Source organism: Lissotriton vulgaris, chromosome 3_1 (assembly GCF_964263255.1).
Source record: "Lissotriton vulgaris chromosome 3_1, aLisVul1.2, whole genome shotgun sequence".
NCBI classification, from domain to species: Eukaryota; Metazoa; Chordata; class Amphibia; order Caudata; family Salamandridae; genus Lissotriton; species Lissotriton vulgaris.
The window spans coordinates 1,041,125,360-1,041,151,109 of record NC_141689.1 but is presented as its reverse complement, the minus strand read 5'-3'; the positions used below and the strand labels follow the sequence as shown (position 1 = coordinate 1,041,151,109).

General features: G+C 48.0%; 1 protein-coding gene across 1 annotated transcript in view; it reads left to right on the top strand.

Annotated features, from left to right (window-relative positions):
• The window catches only part of FOCAD (focadhesin), a 1,219,893-nt gene that overhangs the window by 618,989 nt on the left and 575,154 nt on the right, over positions 1 to 25,750 (top strand). Inside the window, exon 20 of the mRNA XM_086961452.1 lies at positions 8,499 to 8,582. Within this exon, the coding sequence (XP_086817578.1) occupies positions 8,499 to 8,582 (84 nt within the window). The remainder of the gene's footprint in view (positions 1 to 8,498; positions 8,583 to 25,750) is intronic.

Here is a 25,750-nt window from a genome sequence, read left to right as displayed (position 1 = left end):
CAGCCAGCGCCATTCCCTCTGACACTATCAGATAGTCTAGTCCTGCCCATGACGAATGCACCGCTGAGTGGTGTGTCCCTTCCTTCTGCGTAGGGTATTTATACCTCCACGCATCCAGTAAGTAATGGGTATCGATTATGTTCTTGAATGCTCAGTGCGTGTTGGTGTAATGCATGGGAGAGGCACGGGATCTATCATTCTGTGGGTCTAATACAGTATTAAAGTCCCCCCCATATGACGTAAGTTGTGCCTATTTTTTGGATTTTACTCCAGAGCATGAGCAAATTATGTGTGTTGTCCGTGTTGGGTCCATAGTAACTTGCGAATCTTACCTCTTGAGAGTTCAGCCTTCCCAGAGCAGACAGTATCTACCTTCGCTATCGGTATCCGAGCCTCCCAGTACAAACTACAATCCCCGCTTAATTAAGATGTCCACCCTTCTAGAGTAGCCAGAGTACAACGCCAAACACTGGTGAGACACCCATTTCGCTGCAAACCGGGGCTTCTTCTTCGGGTCTAGATGTGTTTCCTGCAGGAGGGCCACTTTGACATGATGCGTATCTAAATACCCAAGCACCTGCCTCCGTTTCCTTGGGTTGTTCCGTCCCCGTACATTCCAGGTCAGGACATTTAGCTCATTGATTTCTTTTGCAATGTCTGCCATTCCCTGTGGTCTTCCTGATAATGTGTACAATTACCTCGCTTTCAGTACACTTCTCTACATACCCACCCTCTGTAAGAAAAAATATAATCACCCATTAACCCCATCCTTCCAGGGGTTGATTCTATGGGGTTCGCCCTCATACAGGAGTCGCTAGGGGCCCACACCTGCCCTCTTCCCTCCTCTATTTCACCCACCCGTCACTCCGCTCAATGAAGCAGACGACTTCAGTGGGGTGGAGGTGAGTGACCGGGCGGAACAAATTACATTGTTAATAACATTATTATACATCACAAATTTGGAGAAGTTCACAGGCAGTATAAGTGCCTTGTTAGCGGTGGTATTCTGGTAACAGTCAAGTTCTTCAGTCTGGATTTGCCATTGGCGAGAGGGATCTGGACCTACTACGCGCCTCAGTTTCTTGGGATGCTTCTCAGCGAGTCTTCTTGAGATAGTCTTCCGCTTGTTGGGGGCTGCCGAAAAAAAGTTGCTTCCCTACGTGTGTTAAGCGCAGTTTCGGCGGGTACATCATGGCGTATGGTATGTTCTGTGCCGCTAATTTTTTCTTCACCGTGGCGAATTTACGGCGGGCCTCCTGTACAGCTTGCGTGAAATCAGGGAAAAATGTCAGAGTGGTGTTTTCGTATCTTACTGGTTGCTTCTCCCGGGCTTAGCGTAGCACTGCATCCCTGTCTTGGTAGTTAAGGAATCAAACAATGATAGGTCGCGGTGTCGCTCCTGGTGGTAGGTGTGCCACCAGTTACCTATGCGCCCCCTCCACAGTCATATGTGCTGAAAAGGCGTCTCTGCCAAATAATTCGACAACCACATTTTCCATAAAGTTCTCCAGTCTGCCAGTATTGGTGGATTCAGCTAGGCACAGTATGCAAACATTGTTTCTTCTGGAGCGCGCCTCCAAATCCTCGTTTTTATCTGCAATTATTTTAAATAATTTATCCATTTGGAGTACCTGTTCTCTGCTTGCCACTGCCGCATCTTCCAGCTCTGATACCCTTGTTTCTGCTTCCTTGATTCATTGGTCGTGCTGGTTTAACTTATTACCACTGAGTCCATTCTGGCGTTCATGGTGTCTATTTTCGCATCAATGGACGTGAGTCTCTGTTTCATTCCCAGCAGCAGTGCTTTCCAGTCTTCTTCCTGGTGGTCAGGCGATTCCGATTCCATCCGCTCCAATGATCGCGAACTTGGTGGTCTGCGAGAGTCAAACAATAGTTTAGGCTGTTTGGCGTCAGTACACCCCATGGTGGTTGTCCGTTAAGTGCTTGGGGCAGTATATAAGGGCGAAGTTCCACAGCAGCCACCGGATTGTAGGTGCTCTCTGCCCCCAGGCGTTCATGTCCAGTTGGTTCTCACAGTGGGTCCAGTGTTAAGGCCTCCCCTATTGCAAACTTTATATGTACTCCTCCCAGAGACCGGAGGTCTGCCTGTAGTGCCTCTGATGCTCGGTCACCTCGAAACTGGTATCATCTGCTAGCCTCCGCAGGCACTCCGTCCCCCCCCTTGATGTATTCCAGTATGCGGGTCCACTAGTTGCTTAAGCCGCAGTTATTCCAGGGGGGCAAAGCTGGGGAGGCAGCGTTCAGCCACGCTACACATGTGCAAGCCCTCTGCACAAAGCGCCGCTCCCACGTTGCTGAGTTTCCTCGTTTGGGCCTCAATTTGTCCCCACTCTGCCTCTACTGCCCAGGTGGCTATGTTTACCTAAAATGGCTGTCCCTCTGTCAAAAACGTGTCCCGATTATGCCACAGTGTTCATATGGTAGGCAGTGAGGGTTATTGGTTTCCCACTTGCACCAATTACTGTTGTGAGTGTCCTCTCGTACTGGCGCCTGGCCCTGTATTGTGATCCCTCCGTGTCTCTGTTGCACGTGGCGCCAAATAGAAAATGGCGCCGCTTCTTCGCTATATTTGCAATAGCAGTGGCTGCTGCAGAGGCCCCATGTTTGTGCCCTTAGTCGCTGTGTCCCCCACTCACACTTACGGGGAGGCGAGCACGTTGTGTAGGCCGAAGTCATTTCTCCTCCTCAGCAGTATGCCCCCCGTCCGGTCTCGCTGTGGGGGTACCTGCCTGCCTCTGCCCACAGATGTCTCTCGTGCTCCGCTTCTTAACTCCGGCACACAGACCGGCCGTATCGTAGCGGCTTCCGCATGTTCGTGTCCCCGCTGCTATTCTCCTAATGCGCCGCAGCCTCGCAGCACCCATGTCCCGGGCCGGTATCGCCTCTCCTCACCCTTTTGCTGCAGGCCCAGTCAGCCTCGGTTTGTCCCAGCGTCCTCGGCCGGCTCACCGCTCCAGCCGCTCGTCACCTCCTCTCGCACGGATCTTCCCTGGTCACGTTCTCTGTGCCAGAGCTGGCTCGCCCTCTGCAAATCACTCCATGGCGTGCCTGGTGTTCTCCGCTCTCCTTTTAGGCTCTTGATGGGCTGCAATATCACATCAGGATGGGGATTAAATTTATTTTTCCGCCCGGTCTCGCAGGAGCCTCACTAACGCGCGGCCATCACGGTTGTGGCCCTCTAGCGCCCCCTGCAACAAGGAGAGTTGGTCCTCTGTCAGCCGATCTGAGGACGGTGGCAGGGGCAGTGAGGTTCCTAACTATGGATGGGTGTAACCCCACCAGAGATTTTGGAGCACCCACTCGTCCGAAGTTCTGGTTTACCATTGGGGCAGGTGGTACCTGATCCTGCCTCCAACAGAGAGCCCATGTTCTTGCAAGAACATACTAAAAGGGTTTGTTGGCTGCCAGGGGTTACACGACTGGGCAGAGCTCTGTCCTTGGCTCCCATGGGACTTGTGAGAGCCATGTCTGTGGCCACGAAAAGGCTGGAAAGCCTGTTGGTCATGGTTCTGCTGGAAAGTAGATGGCTGGTAGCCCCTACCGTAGCCACGGAAGGAGCAAAAGAAAGAGTGAGGATGGTGTGGGGCCATTGCGAGTCCCAAGTTCCAGGCAGTGACCCCACTCTCCTTGAAGTGCTCAAGCTCTGAATCAGTAATTTTGCCGAACAGGCGAGTTCCATCAATGGGCATGTTTATAAAGATTGCCTGAACATCCCCCAAAAAGTCAGATGATCTCAGCTAGGCGTGGCAGCAGAATGCCAGCATTGAAGCAATGGCCCTGCCAGTCTGTCGATTCCAGCCCACATCTGATGGCGAACTTTACTGCATCCCTCCCATCGGCGTAGCCTGATTCAGGATGGCTCTGGTCTCCTTTAAGACCGTAGGCAACTTTTGCGCCACCGAGTGCCACAGAGTGTAGCTATATCAGTCCAAGAGACATGCAGTGTTCACCGAGTGCATTGCAAGGCTGGAGGAAGAGAAAATCTTCTTCCTAAAAGTATCCAGCCTCTTAGATAGTGTTTATATAGTGCACTGCTACTCAGAGACTGTCCCAGCACTTTTAGGCAACTGAAGATGGAGCAAAGCAGAGAACCACCAGCATCATGTCATCGGTTTATTTTGAATTAAAGTATTTTCAGCTCCTTCCTAAATTTGGAAATCAACCGATGGAGTAGTAGGGAACACACCAGTATTAACTCTGGATGTTGAGGCCTGCACCACCAGGCCCTCAGGGGTGGGGCGTTGGCTGAGGAAGGCTAGGTCCCCAGGAGCAGGGAGGTGGTGACGTGCATTTCTCTTATGCATGGGTTGTCCTTGTAGGGCTTAGCCCAGGCCCCAAACAAGACATCAGAAAAGGCTTCATTGAAGGGCTATAGGGGTTCCCTGTGGAATTACCCTGCGTTAAGGGCCTCCATCTTGAAATCGGTTTTGACCTCCACAAAGGACAGCCCGAGGACCAGGAACCCAGATGGCCTCCTCACTGCCCTAGCAGAGGAAGCCACACTAGGAGATTTCAGGTTAGTGTCTGGTGAAGTGTCCAGGACACTGGCATCCACCAGCTCCTCATACCAGTTGGCCTCATTCAGTTGGGTCAGAGGATCTTTATGAGAATCAGGGTAACCATAAGGATCCTAAGATTCACCCCACTCAAACTCCCGACATGGCATGTCAAGAAAACGAGGCACTGTCTATGAGCCGGGAAATCGTTGGGATACTGGCTGCACCATTGTCGACATTGACATTTAACGACACTGCCACCGCTCCATGTCAGAGTTGGAATCACTATGAGCTTGTAAGTCGGTGGTGTCAGAAATAGCACCATAGGACTGAACCCAAGTAAAGGTCATGGGTTTGCGAGTGACGTTGGCCCAGATCTAGGACGGTTCCCTAGGGCCCGACAGGCACTGAGGGTGAACCGGCAGACAGGAGTCCAGTCAGGACACCCCCTAGACCCTTGGGGCCTGACGGCGCTCTAGACTGGTCTGCACACATTATAAAACTCCTTGACTAGGTAGGGGGCCACTCCAGCTCCAGGAAATTAAGGGAGGCACAGCATTAGACTTTGCAGGTGAGGCCTCGACTTGTGGCATAGTTCCCTTGGAGTTCCATAGCACAGAAAGTCACCTACCTGTCAGAATTGCCTGTCAGAGTTAGACCCCGCTGCGCCTCTGTCTCTACCAAGTGGCATCACATTGTTCTTGTTTTTTCATTCATTCAATCCGCTTTTTAGGTTTTGCCTGAGCCAGCGCATGCGCTGTGAGACATTTTGTCACTGGGTTTTTAAAAGTGCTACCACACACACTTTTGCTGGCCTAGCGCTGGCGGTTACATGCACGTGCACCAGCGCAGCCGGCAGCTTTCAGCACCCAATATGGCTTTCCTCTCGCTTGTCCCCCACCACAGAGCGTGTCTCACGGCCGCGCTTCTTCTTTTATTTCCTTTTCACATCTTCTTTTGACGATGTTGCAGAGGGTCCCGATACTGTACAGCACCACCAAAAGCATTTGGCAGAGCCAGTAGGTTCCTGAATTTGCAAGTGCTTCTCCTGCTCAGGCAGCCATTTCAGCTTCATGCCCCATCCTGTTTATGTTTTCACGTTTCCCCTTTTCTTCATGCTCTACTTTTTTTTCAGATTTATATAGTGCGAACTAGACCCGAAGGTAGTGAAGCGCTTTACGTGAGCACCGGTTACGTTACACAAGGACTACTTTCCATGTTTCCTCCTCAATATCCCCTATGTCTCTCCCTTCGTCCCTTTATCCCTTACTCTCTCATACCAAAGCCTTCACTACCTTCTTTCTCTCTCTTTCTCCCCCCTCCCAAACCTCCTCTGTGCCCCCATTTATTACTCCTTACCCCTATTTATTACTCCTTACCCCTCTGATTCATATGCCTCCCCGGACCTCAGGAGACCTCCCCACCTCTGGCACGCTACCCCCGGGGCCTGCTCCCCAGCCCTGTCTCCTAGATGTGTTTTGTTTCCTGCTGTCTGTGTTTGCGGAGTCGGGACGGGACTCCTGTCACAGCAGTTTTTGCCCAAGACCATTCAGATGTCACGTCATACAATTTTAGTGCAGTGTTCAGGATTTACATTTTGTCAGTGTGCTCGTGAGTGTTGGCTCACAGATTTGTGTCTGGAGGTTGGTAGTTTGCCCTGTGGCAAGAACTGCTCCCCAGTGTGTGATCTTGCACCCTTCCACAATGTACGTGAGTGTGTACAGTGCATACTGGAGTGTGAGACCGTAAACGTCCCTTACAAGGGGTGCGCAGCTGGGCAAAGATGAAAAATGCCTCCCACTTATCACAGCCTGTCACTTAACGGTTGAGCTTGACCCCAGTAGAGAGGCCTCAAGTTGTCCTCCTTGCCTTGCGCTAGTAACCGAGCCAACCTTTTCCTGCCCTCGGCTCCCGGACCCTTTAGAAGCTTTTCCTTAAACACCATGGCCCTGAGGCAGTGCAAAGCATGTTCTAGAAGTCCCTACAAGGAATTAAGGAAACAAGAGTTAGTCTATCTGACTGCCAGAAGACACGGTTGTGACGTCAGCAGCAGGCCCAAACATTATCTGCAGAAGGGGAAGGGCGAAGGTTCGCCATTCGAAAATAACCTGTTGCAGCATTTATCCTGGGCGGGTGGTCTAGGCCTTGCACACTGCTTGTGACTACAGGGACAATCCCCCAGTCGTGGAAATCCTTACATTGTCACGCAAACTTTAAGAAAAGTCACTACTTTTTTTCACGAGAATAAAAGTGAAATGTGTGACAAGTGAGATGAACTATATATATGAGGTTTAATGTAGATTTGTTGACTTAAAGTGAAACCAAAGAGTACAGACTAGTGCATTAAACAGCTCCTGTCATCTATGTGACGTCAACACTGTTTTATAATTACTGTCCATCTAGCCATTCATTCATCATTCACCCACGTTTGTATGACAGTCCTCCGCAGATATGTTGCTGCAGACCAATCATCCATCCACGTATCCAAACCTTTCCTCCTCCTTCTCATGTCTCTGTCCATCCATCCAACCATTCACCCATCTATTGCTTGTCGCATTAAGCCAATAATTCTGCAGACTACATAAAGCCACTTTCTTCTAACCAAAGCTTCCTCAAATAGATGTGGATGCTCATATTTTTAGCATTTTTTTTATTAGGTCTGGCTTATCAGTGCAGCCGTGTCAGCCTGCTCTTACTATTTAAAAAAATTAACTCAGAGTGCACTTTGGCTTAGTCAGTCTCTTAACTGATGCTTTTGGCTGTTTGGTGTATCAGTCCTCGGAGTGCTTCGTGATTGAGGGACTATTTTAAATCTGAAAAAAATGCTTTCCATCATCACACTTTTTTTTACAATCAATTCCTTATTACCCATATTCTATAGAAAACGCAATCCTTTTTTGATGCTTTTTTTGTTTTTCCAGTGTTCGCAAAGACATTATGTCTGGCTTATGCATGTGGTTTGAGACCCTGGCTTTGAGTGAAACTCAGTTTCGGTCATAAAAAGCAATGCCCTGCAGTGTAGTGGTATGTGGCATATATACAAGACTTCTTTTTAATGCCACTGCACAGAGTACATGAAAAATGCTAACTTACAATATAGAAATATTTGGTGGGTTGTGAGCACATTTTAGGAGCGTAAAAGTGCGATGATGTCTGTGATGTCACGCCCATCACCAATGACAACAAGCATTGGCATAGCCAATAGGTCTCGCTTTTGGGACCTTACAAGTGCTTAGCCATGCAACAGTTGATGTTGTTGCACCAAGGATATTGTGCTGCATAACTAAATACTTATAAGGTCCCAAAAGCGAGACCTATTGGCTATGCCAATGCTTGTTATTCTGGCAGTCACCCTGCCCAGCACCTGTCCGTGGCCCTACTGCTCTGCACACTGCCATGTGCGTACTGGTCTTTCTTTTTTTCACTTTATGGTATGGATTAGAACTCTTCCTAATACGGGGGGAGCAATAGGGGAGGGACACTAGCGACTGTACCTAACAGTTTAGGTTGGCAGATGCTGCGCATGCAATTCTGATTTAGAAAAGGGGGTGCCTCTCTGCCTTCTTTACTATACCTTTTATGAACAGGATGAGATGTAGGGTGCCGTCATCCATGGCCTGCTTGTTTCTCTGAGGGTGCGATGTCCATTTACCTTTGTAGTGCACCTGTGTGTAGAAGGTAAGTGGGGGAATAGTTAGGACAAAAATACTGCCAGTTTCTTTCTACACCTGGAGACCTGAATGGGAAGTTCATCAGTAGAACAGGAAGAGTTCCTTAAAAATAGTAATTTAATTTCATATGAAAGCTATCCAATTAGCAACGATCCCACTCAATAATAATAACTGTACCAAAGCAAAATATTTTAGCACATCTTTGGTACTGCACTTTACTTATTATTCAAATATTTTTCTACTGCATTCTTTGTTCATGTGTATCGCAAAATTAACATTTAGTAACACTCTTCTCTCTTTGACTTTTTAGGATTTTGTCGTTGCATCCTCTGCATATAAATCGCTTTGTGAATTTCGTTCTGAAGAACATACAATCCTTCATCTTCCTGAGCAGGTGAGCACGATATCTGCCATTTTATGCATTCATTCTGAAATATTATTTCAGAACTGCATTTCTTATTTTCTGTGCCATGTTATTCAATGGTCTGAGTGCCTGTTTAATTTACTATATTTTTACTTTTGTGCATTTTGAGAGTTAGACCAGTAACAGTATTCATAAAGATACAACAATGAAATATCACAATTTACACAGCTTTCTTCCTGTAAATATAGAATTATTTTTGTGACAGTCTAATTTGTAATAAGCCTGGGTGGAGTTTGCAGAGTTCCACTATGCAGAATTCCACGAAGTGACCCAAAAAACTCTGCCACTCGGTGTCACGCAAGCGGCAGAATGTGCTTGATCACACCTGTTCGCTTTGATTTTTAGCGCCAAGTGTTTGCCTGCGCTGGAAAATCAACTCAAACGGCACCATGCACAACTTAAGAGGGTGCTGCTTCTTTTCTGCTGCTCTTGTAGATTTTCTACTCGAGCTGCAACTTTCTCTACGCGAACAGAAGGTTTCTCTACCTGAGCAGTGATAGCCGCCCACATTGATAAATCCGAATTCTGTCATTGTGAAATATCGCCGGGAGGTGGATTTTACTTGCTCATGCTCGCCAACTTGATGTTGGGGAGTGTGAGCGAGGAAAAACTGTTTTTCGGAACTCTGCATGCTCTCCGGAGTGTGGGAAACTCCGCAAACTGAGCGGCGTTCACCGCCTAGGCTTAATTTGTAACTATAGTTACTATGCAGCATTGGTGAGGAAGCTCGACCCAAGTTCTCAAGTTGATCCATTCCCTTCTAAGAAAGCTGTACCTGTGAGGGCTCAAAGAGTTTATGTGGATATTCAGATCCAGGAATTGAGAGGTATGCTGCTTCAATCACTAGGGCTCTAACCCAATTTCAAGGCAGGCTAGTACATTTGATGTTAAACAAGCATTTACAATGCAATGGTCTCGTCTTTGTTGAAGTTAGAGCTACTGGCATTGCAAATGGCATTTTTTTCATTTTTTGTTTTTTTTAACAAGTAAATGGTATTGTCATTTACAATGGTAATAGGTGCACATTAGAGAGTAATAGAGAGTATTAGCAGACACAGAGCCCCACACACACAGAGCCCCACACACATTCATAGAGAGCCCCACACACACACACAGCCCCCCCCCCCACACACACACAGAGCCACACACATACAGAGCCACACACACCCACACACACAGAGCCACAGACACACACAGAGCCACACACACACACAGATCCACACACGCACACACACACACATACACACACACACACATACACACACACACAGCCACACACACACACACACAGAGCCACACACACAGAGCCACACACACAGAGCCCCACACATGCACAGAGCCACACACACACACAGAGCCACAGACACACACACACAGAGCCCAACACACACACACACAGAGCCCAACACACATACAGAGCCCCCCTACACACACAGAGCCACACACATACACACACACACACAGCCACACACACACAGCCACACACACACACACACACACACACACAGAGCCACACACACACAGAGCCACACACACACAGAGCCACACACACACACAGAGCCACACACAGGGAACAGAGGCCAGAAAAAACGATCACAACGAGGGAACAGAGGGCCAGAAAAAACTATCACAACGAGGGAACAGAGGGCCAGTAAAAACGATCACAACGAGGGAACTGAGGGCCAGAAAAAACGATCACAACGAGGGAACAGAGGGCAGAAAAACAATCACAACGAGGGAACAGAGGGCAGAAAAACAATCACAACGAGGGCAGAAAAACAATCACAACGAGGGCAGAAAAACAATCACAACGAGGGAACAGAGGGCAGAAAAACAATCACAACGAGGGAACAGAAGGCAGAAAAACAATCACAACGAGGGAACAGAGGCCAACCCCACAGTCGGCGTCAGGCCAGGACAGCTGTCATTCAAGGCCAGGCACTGCCAGGACTTGCCGGTTTCCTCTCAGAGGCCCTTCCTGCACCCCCCTTCCCACATGCAACCACAACGCAAACACTCAGAGAGGCCATGTGCCAAGCACAGCGTAGAGGAAAGGAAAAGGCATGCCCTTAGGGCACCCTTCTTGAGATCAGAGCGCTGCGCTTGGCAGCGGGAGTTGGCAAGTCCATTCCCGCTGCGCCACATCCAAATAGGGCAAGAAATGGGGTCCGCCTCGGATAAGGCTGCCCCACAGGGCCCCCGCGTACATGCCTACCATCCATTACAAGAGACACCAGTGAGCATCATCAGTGGGGGCACCGTGGGGCTGATCGAGGATGGGGCATTTTGGAATGCATAATGAACGGTGCGAGTTTAGAGGCAGGAAATGCCAGTGCTGCACAGAATACATTCCGAGGACATTTTTTTGCCAAAAAGTTACCTCGATGCCAGCTCTTTCAAAGCACTGCTACCTGGGTCTCTCTTATCAAGCAAGTGATGGGCAAATCTTTCTTCGTCTACCCTATTACCGCTCCGCAGTACCCCGAAAACCTCCAGAGTACCCTCCACCCAGCTCTACTCACCACTTGCGGCTGCATGGGCGACACAGCTTCTTCTGCCCCCAGGGGCTCCTCCGGGTCTCGGCTACCCACACAAGGAGTCGAGGAAGGCAGGGAAGCAGGTAGGCGCCATCCCGTCTCATTCACCTGGTCCTCTGGGGCAAGAGAAGTAGAAAGGAGGGAAGCAGGGGTGCCAGAGCCCACGAGGAGCCTTGAAGCGGTGCGGAGCCCGGGTGGAGGGTGTTGGTGGGGAGAGCGCTGCCGCTGTGGTGCGGGCTGGACTCGGCGCTCAGGAGCCCTGCCAAGCACCTGGCGTGTGGCTACCCATCCGAGGCCTCGGCGCGGCATGGACACACATGTCGAAAGTATTCCGCCTTCCTCCCACGGCACTCGCAGCCCAGGAAAGGTAGCCAGGGAAGCAGAAACATGCCTGAAACCAAAGTGCACGCACAGGGAGGGAGGAGGAAGGAGGGACATGAGGCAGGCCAGGCACGCTCGTCGAGCACCGTGCGTGCCCTGCCTCTGCCTGTCCCCACAGGCGGCCATGACTGGGGCCTGCTGTACCGCGGCGCGTGGAGGACAATGGGGTATCAATGACCTCGAGGGAGAAGGGTACAACGAGGGAACAGAGGGCAGAAAAACAATCACAATGAGGGAACAGAGGGCAGAAAAACAATCACAACGAGGGAACAGAGGGCAGAAAAACAATCACAACAAGGGAAAAGAGGCAAGAAGAGGCAAGAAAACGGGCACAATCAGGGAACAGAGGCATGAAAAGCGAGCACTCACCGGCTGGGGCGGAGGACTCAGCAGCTTCTCTTCTTATTCCGGCGGCGGTCAAGCAGAAATGGCTCTCCAAAAAGCCCCGTGATTTTCGGACTGGGGGGCGTTTTTCATTCTCTCCTCTTCCCATTGGCTGGAATGTAAAATTTCAGCCAATGGGAAGAGGAGAGAAAGAAACTAAAAAACACACCCCTCAATCCCAAAAAGACGGGATTAAACGGACAGACGCCCCTCTTTTACAATGGCTGGCCTCCGTTTAGGAAGCGGCGGGTTTAAGCCCCTACTCTATAAACATGAAATCTCGGCAGCGAGACTGCGCAAGCGCAGCCTACGCAGGCCGAGACCTAAAAAGGAAAGAACTTTTAGAATATTGATTTCAGTTTTTTCTTTAAAGCAACATAATTTGGTTGGGATTTTAGATCTGGGGCAATCCATTCTAGAGCTGAGCCCCTACAATATGCATGTTTGAGGATGCTATTTAAGTTTCAATTCAGAGAATATGCCTGCTATTTGGCAACTAGGGGCCGACTATACTCGATCTTGTGAATTTCTTACATTAAGGTTAGGCAGTACAATTGGCTAAAAAAATTGCACTCAAATACTCATTCATCAAAGAGTTCGGGACAGAGCACTTTTTTCTTGCGTTAGAGGTGAGCTATTTATCTGACCCTTGGGCAAATTATATCACTCTTAGAAAGTTAATAGGTGGATGAATGCGAGTGATATGTCGACAATGAGACGATCAAAATGAGGCACTTCACGTCTGTTACGCCTGAATTCAATATACACTGTAATCCTGAGAATAAGAACAACAGGATTAGACATCAATCTCTTGATTGTATGGACACAACTACAGGGGACACTTGGCGATCCCTCGAGGTTATGAACCTTCATTTTCCTGAGGAGCCTTCACGTCTGTTACGCCTGAATTCAATATACACTGGAATCCTGAGAAGCCTTCACGTCTGTTACGCCTGAATTCAATATACACTGGAATCCTGAGAATAAGAACAACAGGATTAGACATCAATCTGCTTGATTGTATGGACACAACTACAGGGGACACTTGGCGATCCCTCGAGGTTATGAACCTTCATTTTGAACTGCAGCTTTGATTACTCGTAGCTAGTTCTAATTTTACTATAAGGGTCATCTACATTGCATTAAATTCACTGTCCTGGTGATGGTCTTTGGATATTACCTTTGAGACCGAAACGTCGACTCACCAGTCCATGTCTACACTCTGCATTTGACTTTCTATTTATTATTCTTAAAAGAAGTGCATTTTATATATATTTTTTTGTTAGACTGGATTGTTTTTCTTATGTACTAATGGATTGTTTTGTCACTTCCGTTTACCTAAGATTTATGTGCAATTATCATTGATTGTGTACCCTTGAAAATTTGAACTCAAATGAATATAAATAATAATTTTCTTTGAAAAACAAACTTTTTCGTGTTGCTTTACATTCTTCTTTTTTCAAAAGTTCATTTATTGAGCAAAATCACATAAAGTGTTGATAAACTGTTTAAAATTGTTTGACTTATATAGGGCTAGTGTGGTGTCTTCTATAGGGTCTTAAAACAGACAGCAATATACAGCACAGTGACTGTTTCGCTCAGTTGACAAGTCTCAATAAAACAGACTTCATTACACTGCAAAAATTTTATTTTTCAATAAATCCCTTGCTGGCACCCTCTGCTTTAAACATATTGACTGCCCAAGCCCGCAAGGGTATATTGGGTTACCCACCCCTCTAACCAGCTAACTGAGAGCAAGGCGGCCGGCCTGGGCCTCCCCTTTACCCCAAAAGAAATAAGTAACTCTATCTCCTTGTTAGCGTCTGGGAAAACATTGGGCCCTGACGGGTTCCTGCAAGAATACTATGCTGCCTACCGAGACGTTCTAACCACCCCACCTCCCCAAACTATTCCAATACATCTCAGAGGTAGGGGCATTCCCCCCCCAGACGAACGTGGTGACCATCATGGTTATCCCCAAGACTCACCCACCCGCTTTGGCCAGTACAGACTACCGCCTGATCTCACGAATTAATACGGAGGTAAAGATGTATGCTACGATCCTGGCCCAACGCCTACATCCATTCCTTAATAAACTGGTCCACCCGGACAATTGCGGCTTGATGCCAGTGCGTAGTACCTGACACTGCCTGCGATGCCTACACCTGGCCCTCGCCAACCGCCAGTCTCTTACCCCCTACCTAGCACTCCTTCTTGTCGACTTTGAAAAAGCTTTCGACACCGTCGATTGGCTTTACCTAGAAGACGTACTAACAATAATGGATCTGGGTCAGCACTTCTGTCGCTTCATCCGAGTCCTGTATTCCAAACCCAGAGCTAGAGTACTTATCAAATGGGCCCTCTCTAAGGCATTACCAATTAGAAGGGGTCCAAGACAAGGCTGTCCCCTCTCGCCCATCCTATTCGCTGTGGAGATGGAACCCTTGGCATACCTCATTCGGACCGACAACTTGATCCAGGGCTGGACTTGGGGGAGCCATCGCATCGACAAAATTGCTCTGTATGCAGATGACGTACTGCTCTTTCTGGCACATCCAGCCCGTTCCGGACCCACATGTCTCCAGGTTCTCCAGACCTTTGAGAAGGTCTCAGGTTTACGCCTCAACCCGGCAAAATTGAACTTGGTACCCCTTCATCTCTCCAGGGAATGTTTCGATTGGAAATCGACCATCCCCATTAGGCAACAGTCATTTAATACTTGGGAATATGGATAGCCTTACTTCTCGAACTAGAATGGGCGCTTAATTTTACCACACTTGTCAAGTAGGCTAAAGAAGATCTCAAACGCTGGCAAACCCTACTACTAAACCCTTCTGATGGATACATCTGCCAGTAGATTCCTCACCTTGTGAATATCCCCTTGCGTCAGCAACATTCGGAAATTCTTTTTGTAGCTTTGCGCCGACGTGGACGACGTCACAGAGGCACGGCATAGCGCGCAACTCCGCTGACATCACCGACTCCATAATAGGCCCACGCCGGCGTGATGACATCCGTTCCCTTTTTTCCGCGTCATCGACGCTAACGGTTTTTGAGGGATCCTCTGTAGCTGTTGCTAACTTTGTTACTGTTTGTTCTTTTCGGTGTCTTCTTGCTTCTGGTCTCCTGTCGAGATGTCTCCGAAGAAGACTGGATTCAAGCCGTGCGGAGAATGCGGCAAGATGATGTCGATTACGGATCCGCATGAGTGCTGTGTTTGGTGTTTGAGTTCGGACCACGACGTCGAAGAATGTTCTTCTTGTAAGAAGATGAATACCAAGGCAATTCGTGAGAGGGAGGCTAAGCTCCTTGTTGCCAAAATGAAGAACAAGAAGGACAAGAAGAGATCGAGGTCACGGACTCATCGGTAGAGGTCGAGGTCTCGATCGAGGTCGCATTCGAGGTCGTCTTCGGCTCATGCTTCAAGGTGAAAAAGAAGCACAAGAAGAGAAGTCATGAGTCTCGTCATCACTCTGGGAAGGACTCGGGCTCGAGACCGAAGTCGCAGGTGAAGTTGCTTCGCAAGGATGTGGTGACTCCGACTCCAGAGGTTCGAGTCTCCGAGGGTGAGGCTTCGCCTGCGGATTCGCCCGTTCATTCACCAAAGCCGATATCGAATTAGAAGAAGAAGAAGAAGAAGAAGATGGAGGAGAAGAGGAGGCTCCGTTGCCTGCGGGTTCATCGACCCCGGTGCATCAGCCTGAGGTGGAGGTCGAAGTTGAGAAGACTCCGCTCCCTCGAGAGCAGCCTGTGGGCTTTTATCCAGCTTTTACGGCTCCAGGTCAGGACCCTACTCCGTTCCTGAATGCTATGTATGGAGTGTATTCCAGGGCTATGTACCCCTCTGGTGCACCGGTTGGTCCCACGGGTCCATTGGCATACAATCTGGGTATTCCTCAGATTTATGCCCCTGTGCCTTTTATGCCATTCATGCCGGCTCCGACGCCGCCTTGGCATTTCTCGGCGCCACTGTAGCCTTCGACGCTGAAGCCTTCGACGCCAAGACCATCGACGCTAACGCCCTCCACGCCGATGCTGAATCCGATCCGACCTAGTGTTCAGCGGTCTGGTTCTCCGGCTTCGAGTTCGGCGCCGGCTCCGGCTCCGGGTCCGGCTCCGGCGGATTCGATTCCGGATCCGTCGACGTCTTTCCTGAAGGAGAGGTCGAGGCGTGAGGCCCAGAGGCTTCTGGAAGAGCGGAGGTACCGTGATGCAGACATAGAAGAGGGTGAACTGCAGGATTCGGAGGAGGCTTTCGATGATCTAAGAGAGGCTAGTGGCCTTGAGCTGTCTCCTGATTGGGAATTGGCCTCTGTTTCTAACGCCCCATCTAAGGATGTGACACCTTATCATATAGTTATAAGGAAGGCTGCAGATTTTTGAATATAACACTGCCTACTGCAGAGTATAAGTCCAACTTACTAACAGAGGTCCTTTATTCACCTTCCTCTGTTGTCGAGCCTATGCTCCCTTTCAATGATGCTTTGGCGGAGCCTATATCTAAGGTTTGGAAGAGACCACTTACAGCTCCTGCTGTTTCGAGGGCTGTTGCGAGAAGGTACAGGGTGGCGCCTGGTGAACCGGACTTTTTATCTACGCACCCCTTACCAGAGAGCTTGGTGGTGCAGGCTGCCTGCTCGAAAAAATCTGCGGGCGCTATTCCACAGGTTCCTGGGGATAAGGAATCGAAAAAGCAGGACCAGGCTGCGAAGAAAGCCTTTTCCTCGGCAAGTATGGCGCTCAAATCAACAAATGCTACTTGTCTTATGGGACGCTATATCCATGCATTGATGGATTCAGTCAAACAGCTGGTTCCAAAGCTTCCTGAGGGGGATAGGAAGGACTTTCAAGAGGTGGTTGCTGACACTCGGGCTGCTGCTAGGCAGGTCATTCAGAGTGGGCTGGACACTGCTGACTCGGTGGCTAGAGTGATGGGATCTTCAGTGGCCACCAGGAGAGCTGCATGGCTGAAGTCCTCAGAATTCTCAGTGGATGTTCAGGCTGCCTTCATGGATTTGCCCTTTGATGGGTCAGGTTTGTTTGGAAAAAAGGCTGACACTGCTTTAGAAAGGTTTAAGGACAGCAGAGCGACGGCAAGATCTTTGGGCCTACAGTCCAGGGGCACTGTTGGAAAAAGATTCAGAGGTTTTGGCAGGTCTTCCTTTCGGACCTGCAAACAATCGCAACAGCAGCCGCAGCAGCAGCAAAATTCGCTGTACAAGTCATACAGGGGCAGGCAAAGAGCTCGTCCTAGAGGTCGTCAAGCTTCCTTCTCCTCTTCCTCCCCCTCTATCCACCCTCCTCCCACAGCAGCAAAGCAGCCCTAGATCCGCCATTCCGGATCATACGGATCCTGTAAGTCGCACAGGAAGTATCTCCGTTTTACGCTGGTATCACAGCATTACCAGTTTGTGGTCCTTCCGTTTGGTCTTACTACTGCGCCTCGAGTCTTCACCAAGGTGATGGCTGTGGTGGCGGTACATCTCAGAAGATCAGGGGTTCCAGTATTCCCTTATCTGGATGATTGGCTAATCAAGGAGGAATCTCCAAAGAAAGTGCTCCATCATCTGCAAGACACAACTCAGTTGTTGTGCAGGTTGGGTTTTTCGATAAATCTACCCAAATCTCACCTGGTGCCCTCCCAGCGCAACCTGTTCATTGGTGCAGTACTGGATACGACTCTATGTCGGGCATTCCCTCCTCCTCAACGGATTCGCGACATACAGAAAATTATTCCTTTATTTCACAATGGAGCGGTCGTTCCAGTCTTGAAGGTCCTTCCTCTGCTCGGTCTGATGGCTTAATGCATTCTGCTGGTCAACCATTCACGCTGGCATATGAGGGCACTCCAGTGGTGCCTCCGCAGGCAGTGGTATCAACACAACGGAGATCTCAGGGAGTCGATCAGGATCTCAAGAGAAACTGCAGCGGATCTGTCCTGGTGGAGCGTGGAGGGCAATCTGTCTCAAGGAAAACCCTTCCATCTACCTCCATCGGTGGCCACGGTGATAACGGATGCATCCACTCTAGGGTGGGGTGCTCATCTGGGGGATCTGGAGATAAAGGGTCTTTGGTCTCCAGAGGAAAGGTTGCTGCAATCAACCTTTTAGAGTTGCGGGCGATACGTCTAGCGCTCAAGGCTTTCCTCCCTTCCCTTCGCGTCGGTCGGTTCAGGTCCTGACGGACAATACCACTGCGATGTGGTAGATCAACAAGCAGGGAGGCGTAGGGTTGCGGTGTCTCTGCAGGGAGGCTCTGCGTCTCTGATCCTGGGTTCAGGATCATCAGATTTGTCTGATGGCGAATCATCTGACCGGAGTTCTAAACGTGCATGCAGACAGTCTCAGTCGGCACGTCTCAGCCGACCACGAGTGGAGACTTCATCCAGCAGTAGTACGTCACGTCTTTCGGAAGTGGGGAACTCCTCGGGTGGACCTGTTCCCCACTTACGAGAATGCTCACTGCCCGTCATTCTGCAGTCTCCGGTTTCCACTGCAGAGAGCCTTGGGGGACGCGTTTCAGTTGAGTTGGGACTCCTTTACGCGTTTCCTCCCATACCCTTGATTCCTCGGGTTCTGAGGAAGATTCGTCAAGACCGGGCCAAGTCATTTTGATTGCCCCGGATTGGTCAAGAAAGGTGTTGTACATAGATCTTCTCCACCTCTCCACGTGCCCGGCGCTCCGTCTCCCTCTCGGGGCAGACCTCCTCTCTCAGATGGAGGGGCAGGTTCTGCACCCCCACCTCCAGACCATACACCTTCATGCCTGTAGATTGAACGGGGCAACCTGAATTCCTTTTCTCTCCCACATGATGTGGTGGATGTCATTTTATCGGCCAGTCGGGACTCCACTAAGTCAATCAATTCATACAGATGGTATAAATTTGTGTCTTGGTGTGGGGAGAAGTCCATTGACCCTTTGAGGGCTCGTTTATCTGACATACTTCAATTTGCTCTTTTCCTGGCTCAGCAAGGGTTTGCTGTGGCTACAGTTAAGGGTTATCTTTCGACTTTGTCGGCTTTTCTCTGCCTGCCGGCCGGATCAGCCGTCTGTGTTTAAATCTCCTGTAGTTCTAAGGTTTTTAAAGAGCCTTACAAATACATTTCCTCCTACTCCCTTTATTGTGCCTCAATGGGACTTGAATCTTGTGCTTACATTTCTGATGGGTTCTCCTTTCGAACCTTTGCACAAGTGTCCCATGAGACTTTTATCTTTTAAGACAGTCTTCCTGGTTGCAATTACCTCAGCAAGGAGGGTAAGTGCGCTTGAAGCTCTTAGTTCAAAGCCCCTATTCTTGACCATTCATGCTGAACGAACAAGGAGAAGGAGCGACTTCACCGTCTGGACCCCAAGAGGGCGGTGAGCTTTTATCTTGATAGATCAAAGGACTATCGAGTGGATGACCAGCTCTTCGTTGGATTTGCTGGCTGCAGAAAAGGAAGAGCTGTGCACAAGCGCACTCTCTGAAGATGGATTATGCTATGCATCAAGATCTGCTATGCCCTGGCTGGTAAGGAACTTCCAGAGGGTATAAGAGCTCACTCTATTAGAGTAAAGTCTTCTACATCTGCTTTGTCCAGGGGTGTACCTGTAGAGGACATTTATAGGGCAGCGACTTGGGCCTCCCTCCACACTTTCGCGAAGCATTACTGCTTGGATTCCGAGGTGAGGAGGGACGGCCACTTTGCGCGCTCTGTCCTCCAAGATTTTCTGGTATAGGAGAGTGGACACCCTCCTCCGGGAGTGGGGACTGTTGTGGGACTCTATTCACAAGCGGAGGAATCCACTGGCAGATGTATCCATCAGAAGAACAAATTACTTACATTCGGTAACGATTTTTCTGGTGGATACAGTATCTGCCTGTGGATTCCTCACTGACCCACCCGCCTCCCCATTGTCCACTCTTCTATACCTGAGTTACTGTAATGTTGATATTTTTATTCAAAAGAAAGGTTTTATTTCAATTGCTTTTCTGCCTTGGTTTCACACTATGTGTGTTATCTTGACATTTATGTACTGTGTATACTGTGTATATATCTACTGTTGTTGGTCCGTCCGTGTGCCTCGAAGGCACGGGAAAAAAGGGCGGAACTGATGTCATCACGCCGGCGTGGGCCTATTATGGAGTCAGTGACATCAGCAGAGTCGCGCGCGATGCCGTGCCTCTGTGACGTCGTCCATGTCGGCGCGAAGCTACAAAAAGAATTTCCGAATGTTGCTGACGCAAGGGGATATTCACAAGGTGAGGAATCCACAGGCAGATACTGCATCCACCAGAAAAATTGTTACTCAAGGTAAGTAATTTGTTCATTAGGTAGAGTGGCTCTTTTCAAAATGATGATCCTCCCTCGCTTCCTGTACATTATTCAAAACACCCCTTTCCACCTCCCACGGAACTGGTTTAAAGATCTAGATAGCATTGCTATAAAGTTTCTGTGGGGAGTCACGAGACTACGCATAGCCCTTGATCCATGCCAGATCCCACCTTTCGACTGAGGGTTGGGCATGACTGATCTTTATCTGTATTAGACACGCCTTGGATATTCAAGTACCTTTGCCCATTCCCTATCAGTGAAGGCACTGGAAACCTCCGTCTCCCATCTTTGACGTAATCCAAAGGTCGGAGGCTCCCCTTGATCTAATACCCAGTACCTACGCACATAATGTGAAATCGCTGCGTGTGTTAAAAATAATGTAGGAGGAGCCGAATAGGTTTGTATAAATTCTGCATGCGGCATTAAGGTTCCATCCAGGAACAAGTCCACCACATTTGTTACACCAGAGTCTGCTTATCTCTGCAGGCTAGTGTCGGACAAAACTGCCTGGCCTATGGGTAAGCCACATAAAGGTATATTCGGGGCATATGGCACTGATAACTTAGTATATTTCAGCGCCAATTTCCAATAGTGGAGTGCGATCTGCATTTTATTCACTCCAGGGCATAGTAAGGATTGGATCGTTCCAGCCCGTAAGCGAGCAGGCGCATAACCTGTTTCAAATAGATTATGACCAGCCAGCCAATAAGCCAACCATTGTAATTGGGCCACTCTAGAGTATGCTTTAAAAACTGGTGCACCCATTCCCCCCTCAGTACTAGGTAGTTGTAATTTGGCAAGGGCTAGTCTATGACAGCCTGTCCTCAAATTAAAGAAGTTAGCATCTGGCCTAGGGCTTTATAAATCCAAGCGGAAATTGCTACTGGATGATTTGCAAATTGATACAGTAGTTTAGGGAGTATAACCATTTTAGAGAGAGCTACACAACCTGCAGTAGTTAAAGGCAAAGTATTCCAAAACGCCACACCTAGTTTGCTGTTCCATTGCTGCCAATAGATCAGAGCACTCTAAACCCTCCTGGATGGCCAGAGCAAGTTTATCAAAATCCTGCACTAGGGATTGCAAATGCCATTGTCATACTAGAGTCCGCTTTCCCATGCCCTGCCTTAGGGCATGTATGTGCGTCACATGTGCACACATGCATATTCCAGGGGTGCAACAGGGTGATCATTTGGCACCCTTGATATTGCATGCGCAATTTGCGAGTACCTATTGTGGACTCGCAAATTATGCATGCAATTCCCATTCATTCCTATGGACCTCTAGGCCCGTAGGAATGAATGGGAAGCCATTCCTTATTTGCTACTCTCAATTTGAGAGTTGCAACTAAGGAATATGTTGGAATCGCAATTATCATTGCAAAACATACATACATTGCTTTTTGCGATTCCATAATAGCGAATCGGTAAAATTTGATGTTATGGAATCGCAAAATCCAAAATTGATACATCTGGCCCTTACAAAGAAAACCATGGCCAAGCAGAAGGAAATGTTATGTGTCTCTGTATATTAGTTAAACCGCAGTGTGATTGTAAGGTCGGACATCACTCTGTCCTTTCACAACTGGCCCAGGGTTCCTGCTCACGGATTAGCTAGGTGCAGGAACACCAGACCCGATGGAAGCACCTGGAAAATCTAACCAGTAAAATCATGAGATTCAGGCTGCAAGAGCACTACATTCATTCCTGATACATTCCTATTGCATCGGAGGAGAATGCTATGTTCTTCCTGCCGCAAAACACACAAGATGATAGACGGAATGTTGCACAATGGCTAAACATTCACCCCCAGTCACAGATCTGGGTTTAATCCATCGTTATTTTGCTCACCAAGCCACCCCAGTTCAGACATGGCCATATGCAAATCAGTCTTGACCCTGTGCCTCATGGGAACAGTCCAGCCCGAACTGCCAAGCCATGTCTTCTCTGTACCGGAATCAAGCATCCTAGGACCGGTTTCTGGCTATCAGCCTTCATCAGCCAGGATAGCTTGACTCCAGTGACCTAGTGAGCACGGGACCCACATCTGGCCATACCCTTCCCACATAGGGTGAACAGCAAAACACACAAGATGATGGACGGAATGTTGCACAATAGCAAAACATTCACCCCCAGTCACAGATCTGGGTTTAATCCATCGTTATTTTGCTCACCAAGCCACCCTAGTTCAGACGTGGCCATATGCAAATCAGTCTTGACCCTGTGCCTCATGGGAACAGTCCAGCCCAAACTGCCAAGCCATGTCTTCCCTGGACCAGAATCAAGCATCCTAGGACCGGTTTCTGGCAATCAGCCGTCATCAGCCGGGATAGCTTGACTCCAGTGGCCTAGTGAGCACGGGACCCACGTATGGGCATACTCTTCCCACATAGGGTGAACAGCAAAACACACAAGATGATGGACGGAATGTTGCACAATTGCAAAACATTCACCCCCAGTCACAAATCTGGGTTTAATCCATTGTTGTTTTGCTCACCAAGCCACCCCAGTTCAGACATGGCCATATGCAAATCAGTCTTGACCCTGTGCCTCATGGGAACAGTCTAGCCCGAACTGTCAAGCCATGTCTTCCCTGGACCGGAATCAAGCATCCTAGGACTGGTTTCTGGCTATCAGCTGTCATCAGCCAAGATAGCTTGACTCCAGTGGCCTAGTAAGCACGGGACCCACGTCTGGGCATACCCTTCCCACATAGGGTGAACAGCAAAACACACATCCTGCCAGCCCACCCACTTTCTTGTCCCTTGTCACCTTCTCTTTACCCCTCGAAGCAGGTGGTAAATGGGCGTATCAATCCGCATATATTAGGGAATACTATGTGGAATTTCACCTGCAAAAACTAGATCTAGTTGGTCATTGCCCATTCTATGTAGATTCATTTGTGCAGGACGTATATGAAAGATGGATTTAAATAGTGATACCCAGTGGCTAGTTTGATTGATTTTATTTGAATAATTTGTAGGTCTACTCAAATATTTTTACTAAATAAGTAAAAAATGTAAAGAGCATTGGAAAGGGTTTGGAAAAAAGGCATGTAGACAAAAAAAATGCAAACAAGGGATAGAAAGGGGCAAGAGAGAAGTAAAACTGGGGTCAGGGTACAGCCATAGAAAGAAGAATAGATGAATGAAAGGCTTTAAAAGGTGGAGCTGTGGGCACCCACTTCAGTTAGAAAAGAATAAAGCACAGCAGTGGGAAATATATTCAAAAGGCATAGAAAAAAAAGAAAGGGAATTAAGTGGTTAATTAGGAGGAGTAAGGAGGAAATCTGACGTTAACACCCATATCCCAACCATTATACTTTTAAATGCCAAAGAATACTGTCCCCGCATTTTATTGGAACCAGATATAATTCATACCAAAGTGTGAACTAAGTACACTGGCCATTCACTGCTGCATTAGCTAAATAATATATGTGTATACATCTGCATGTTGTTCTTCGGTTGCATAAATATATACCCTAAACTTTTACATCCATTCTTCTACATGCACATGCCTCTGAAACTGATTCCGTGTTTACATTTAAAAGTTTCTGTTACCCTATTGTGCCTCAAATTATAAGCATAAGTGCTATTTATCGCACTTCGTAAAGAACGATACCACAGGGTTCGTTATTTATCAGGTGCTTTACATAGCACCTAATACAAGTTTATGGGTAAACTTCCAGGTTCCTAAGAAGGATATCGGTCTGTATCCGATCTGCATCTGATGATCTTGAACTTTTACTTCTGCACGTAGAAGTTCCAGATGCTGTCTTTGGCTCAGGTGCTAGAGTGCTGGAAGCGGAAGACTGGATGATATCCCTCGACTTGCAAGACATACTTTCTCACAGTGATCTTGCAGTCTTATAGGAGGCACCTACGATTTATGTTGGATTCTACCTCCTTCCAGTTGTGGGTAATAACATGTGGATTTTGGTGTTTAACTCACCAAAATCCGTATGTTAAGGTAAATACTTTATGCTTTTCGCCCATTACATTTTGGCAACTTTGACTTGCTAAAATGTAACCAGGTTTGAGATATTTAACACAGCTCAGCTGTTTATTTTACGCTTGTCCATCAACTTGCTCAAGTCGCACCTAGAGCCCTCTCATAAGGACAGTACTGGACAGAGAATCTTTCTGTGATTTCCCTCCTCCCCAGGGGAACTGTGACATTCAGGATAGAATTCTGGTGTTTCTGCATCCTACGGGTCATGCCGGCACATGGTGCCTCCGTCTTCAGTGGTTCCAACACTGTTTGATTTGAAGGACATCACTAGGATCGCACCCGCACAGTTAATTGGATCTGGTCTGATGGTTGATAGAGGAGAACCTTACAAAAGGAAAGCCCTTTTATCCACCATCATCATTGGCCAAAGTAGTGACAGATGCCTCCATCATGGGCTAGGGTTAGCATGTGCAGGAACTGGAAATCAGAAGCCTTTGGTCTCCCGACGCACAGAGATTACATCAGTTTGCTTAGTTGAGGGCAATTGCCTGGCCCTTGAAACCCTTAATTAAGGAATTTGAAAGGTGATCTTACACGGTGTGAGGCAAAACGAGTATGTCTGTGATATTTGTTCTAATAGATTTCACCATTAGTAAGAAAAAACTTAAAGCTATATAAGCATTTAAAGAGAGAAGCTATTGCAAAGGACGGAGATCATTTGGTGGAAAATATTTTGTTGAGTTATTCTATGAAAATATGCAGTACCTGTTATTTATGTTGAATTCAGCTAAGTTCCTTTAGATCCACTTTGTGAAAGGTACACTTTATTCCCTAAACATCTGAAGAATATGAACTCTCAGGAAATACATTTCTGATAGAGACTTCTAACGGCCTATTCCTCACATTTTGAATATTCCCCATGCATCAGAATGGACTTGGAAGCTTTTGAACAGGTTTTGTGCACTATTAGGTGGTGCCATGCGGCTTCGCCCTGACACCATTCTGCTCCGGAAATGATGTGTAGGGTCAATATAGGCACCACTCCAAAGCGCAGACATCTGTTCCTTTGTTTCCGCACCACCGGACATGGATCAAGATCTACATATAGTTTCTTAGAGAATATTTACCTCAGAAACTTTGCAGTGTGCAGTGAAAATGTTACCTCCCAAAACTACAGGTTTTAAATTGGGTTTTTGACAGTCACAATCAAATGGCTATGACAGGTTTCCTTCAAGTTTACCTGTGATGCCGGGGGTCAAGTCACGTCTCTAAAACCTGCTGTGACTACGCATTTATAAACCTGGAGGCTATACAGGACAGTGTGGTGGAATTCTACTTCAAAAAGCACCCGAAGCCTCCATGTCGAGACCATTCCAAATCCCAGGGTCTGTGGTTCTGAAAATCTGGACCCTGCCATAATATGGCACCAAGGCCCAACACTCGTGTCACAAAATATCATTGTACCATGACGAATTTGGTGTCTACAGACCGGTAATGATTAGGACATTATCCCTATACATTTGCGTCCTGATTGAGTGATGCTGTCACCCTTAAATCATGGTTTCCGTCCC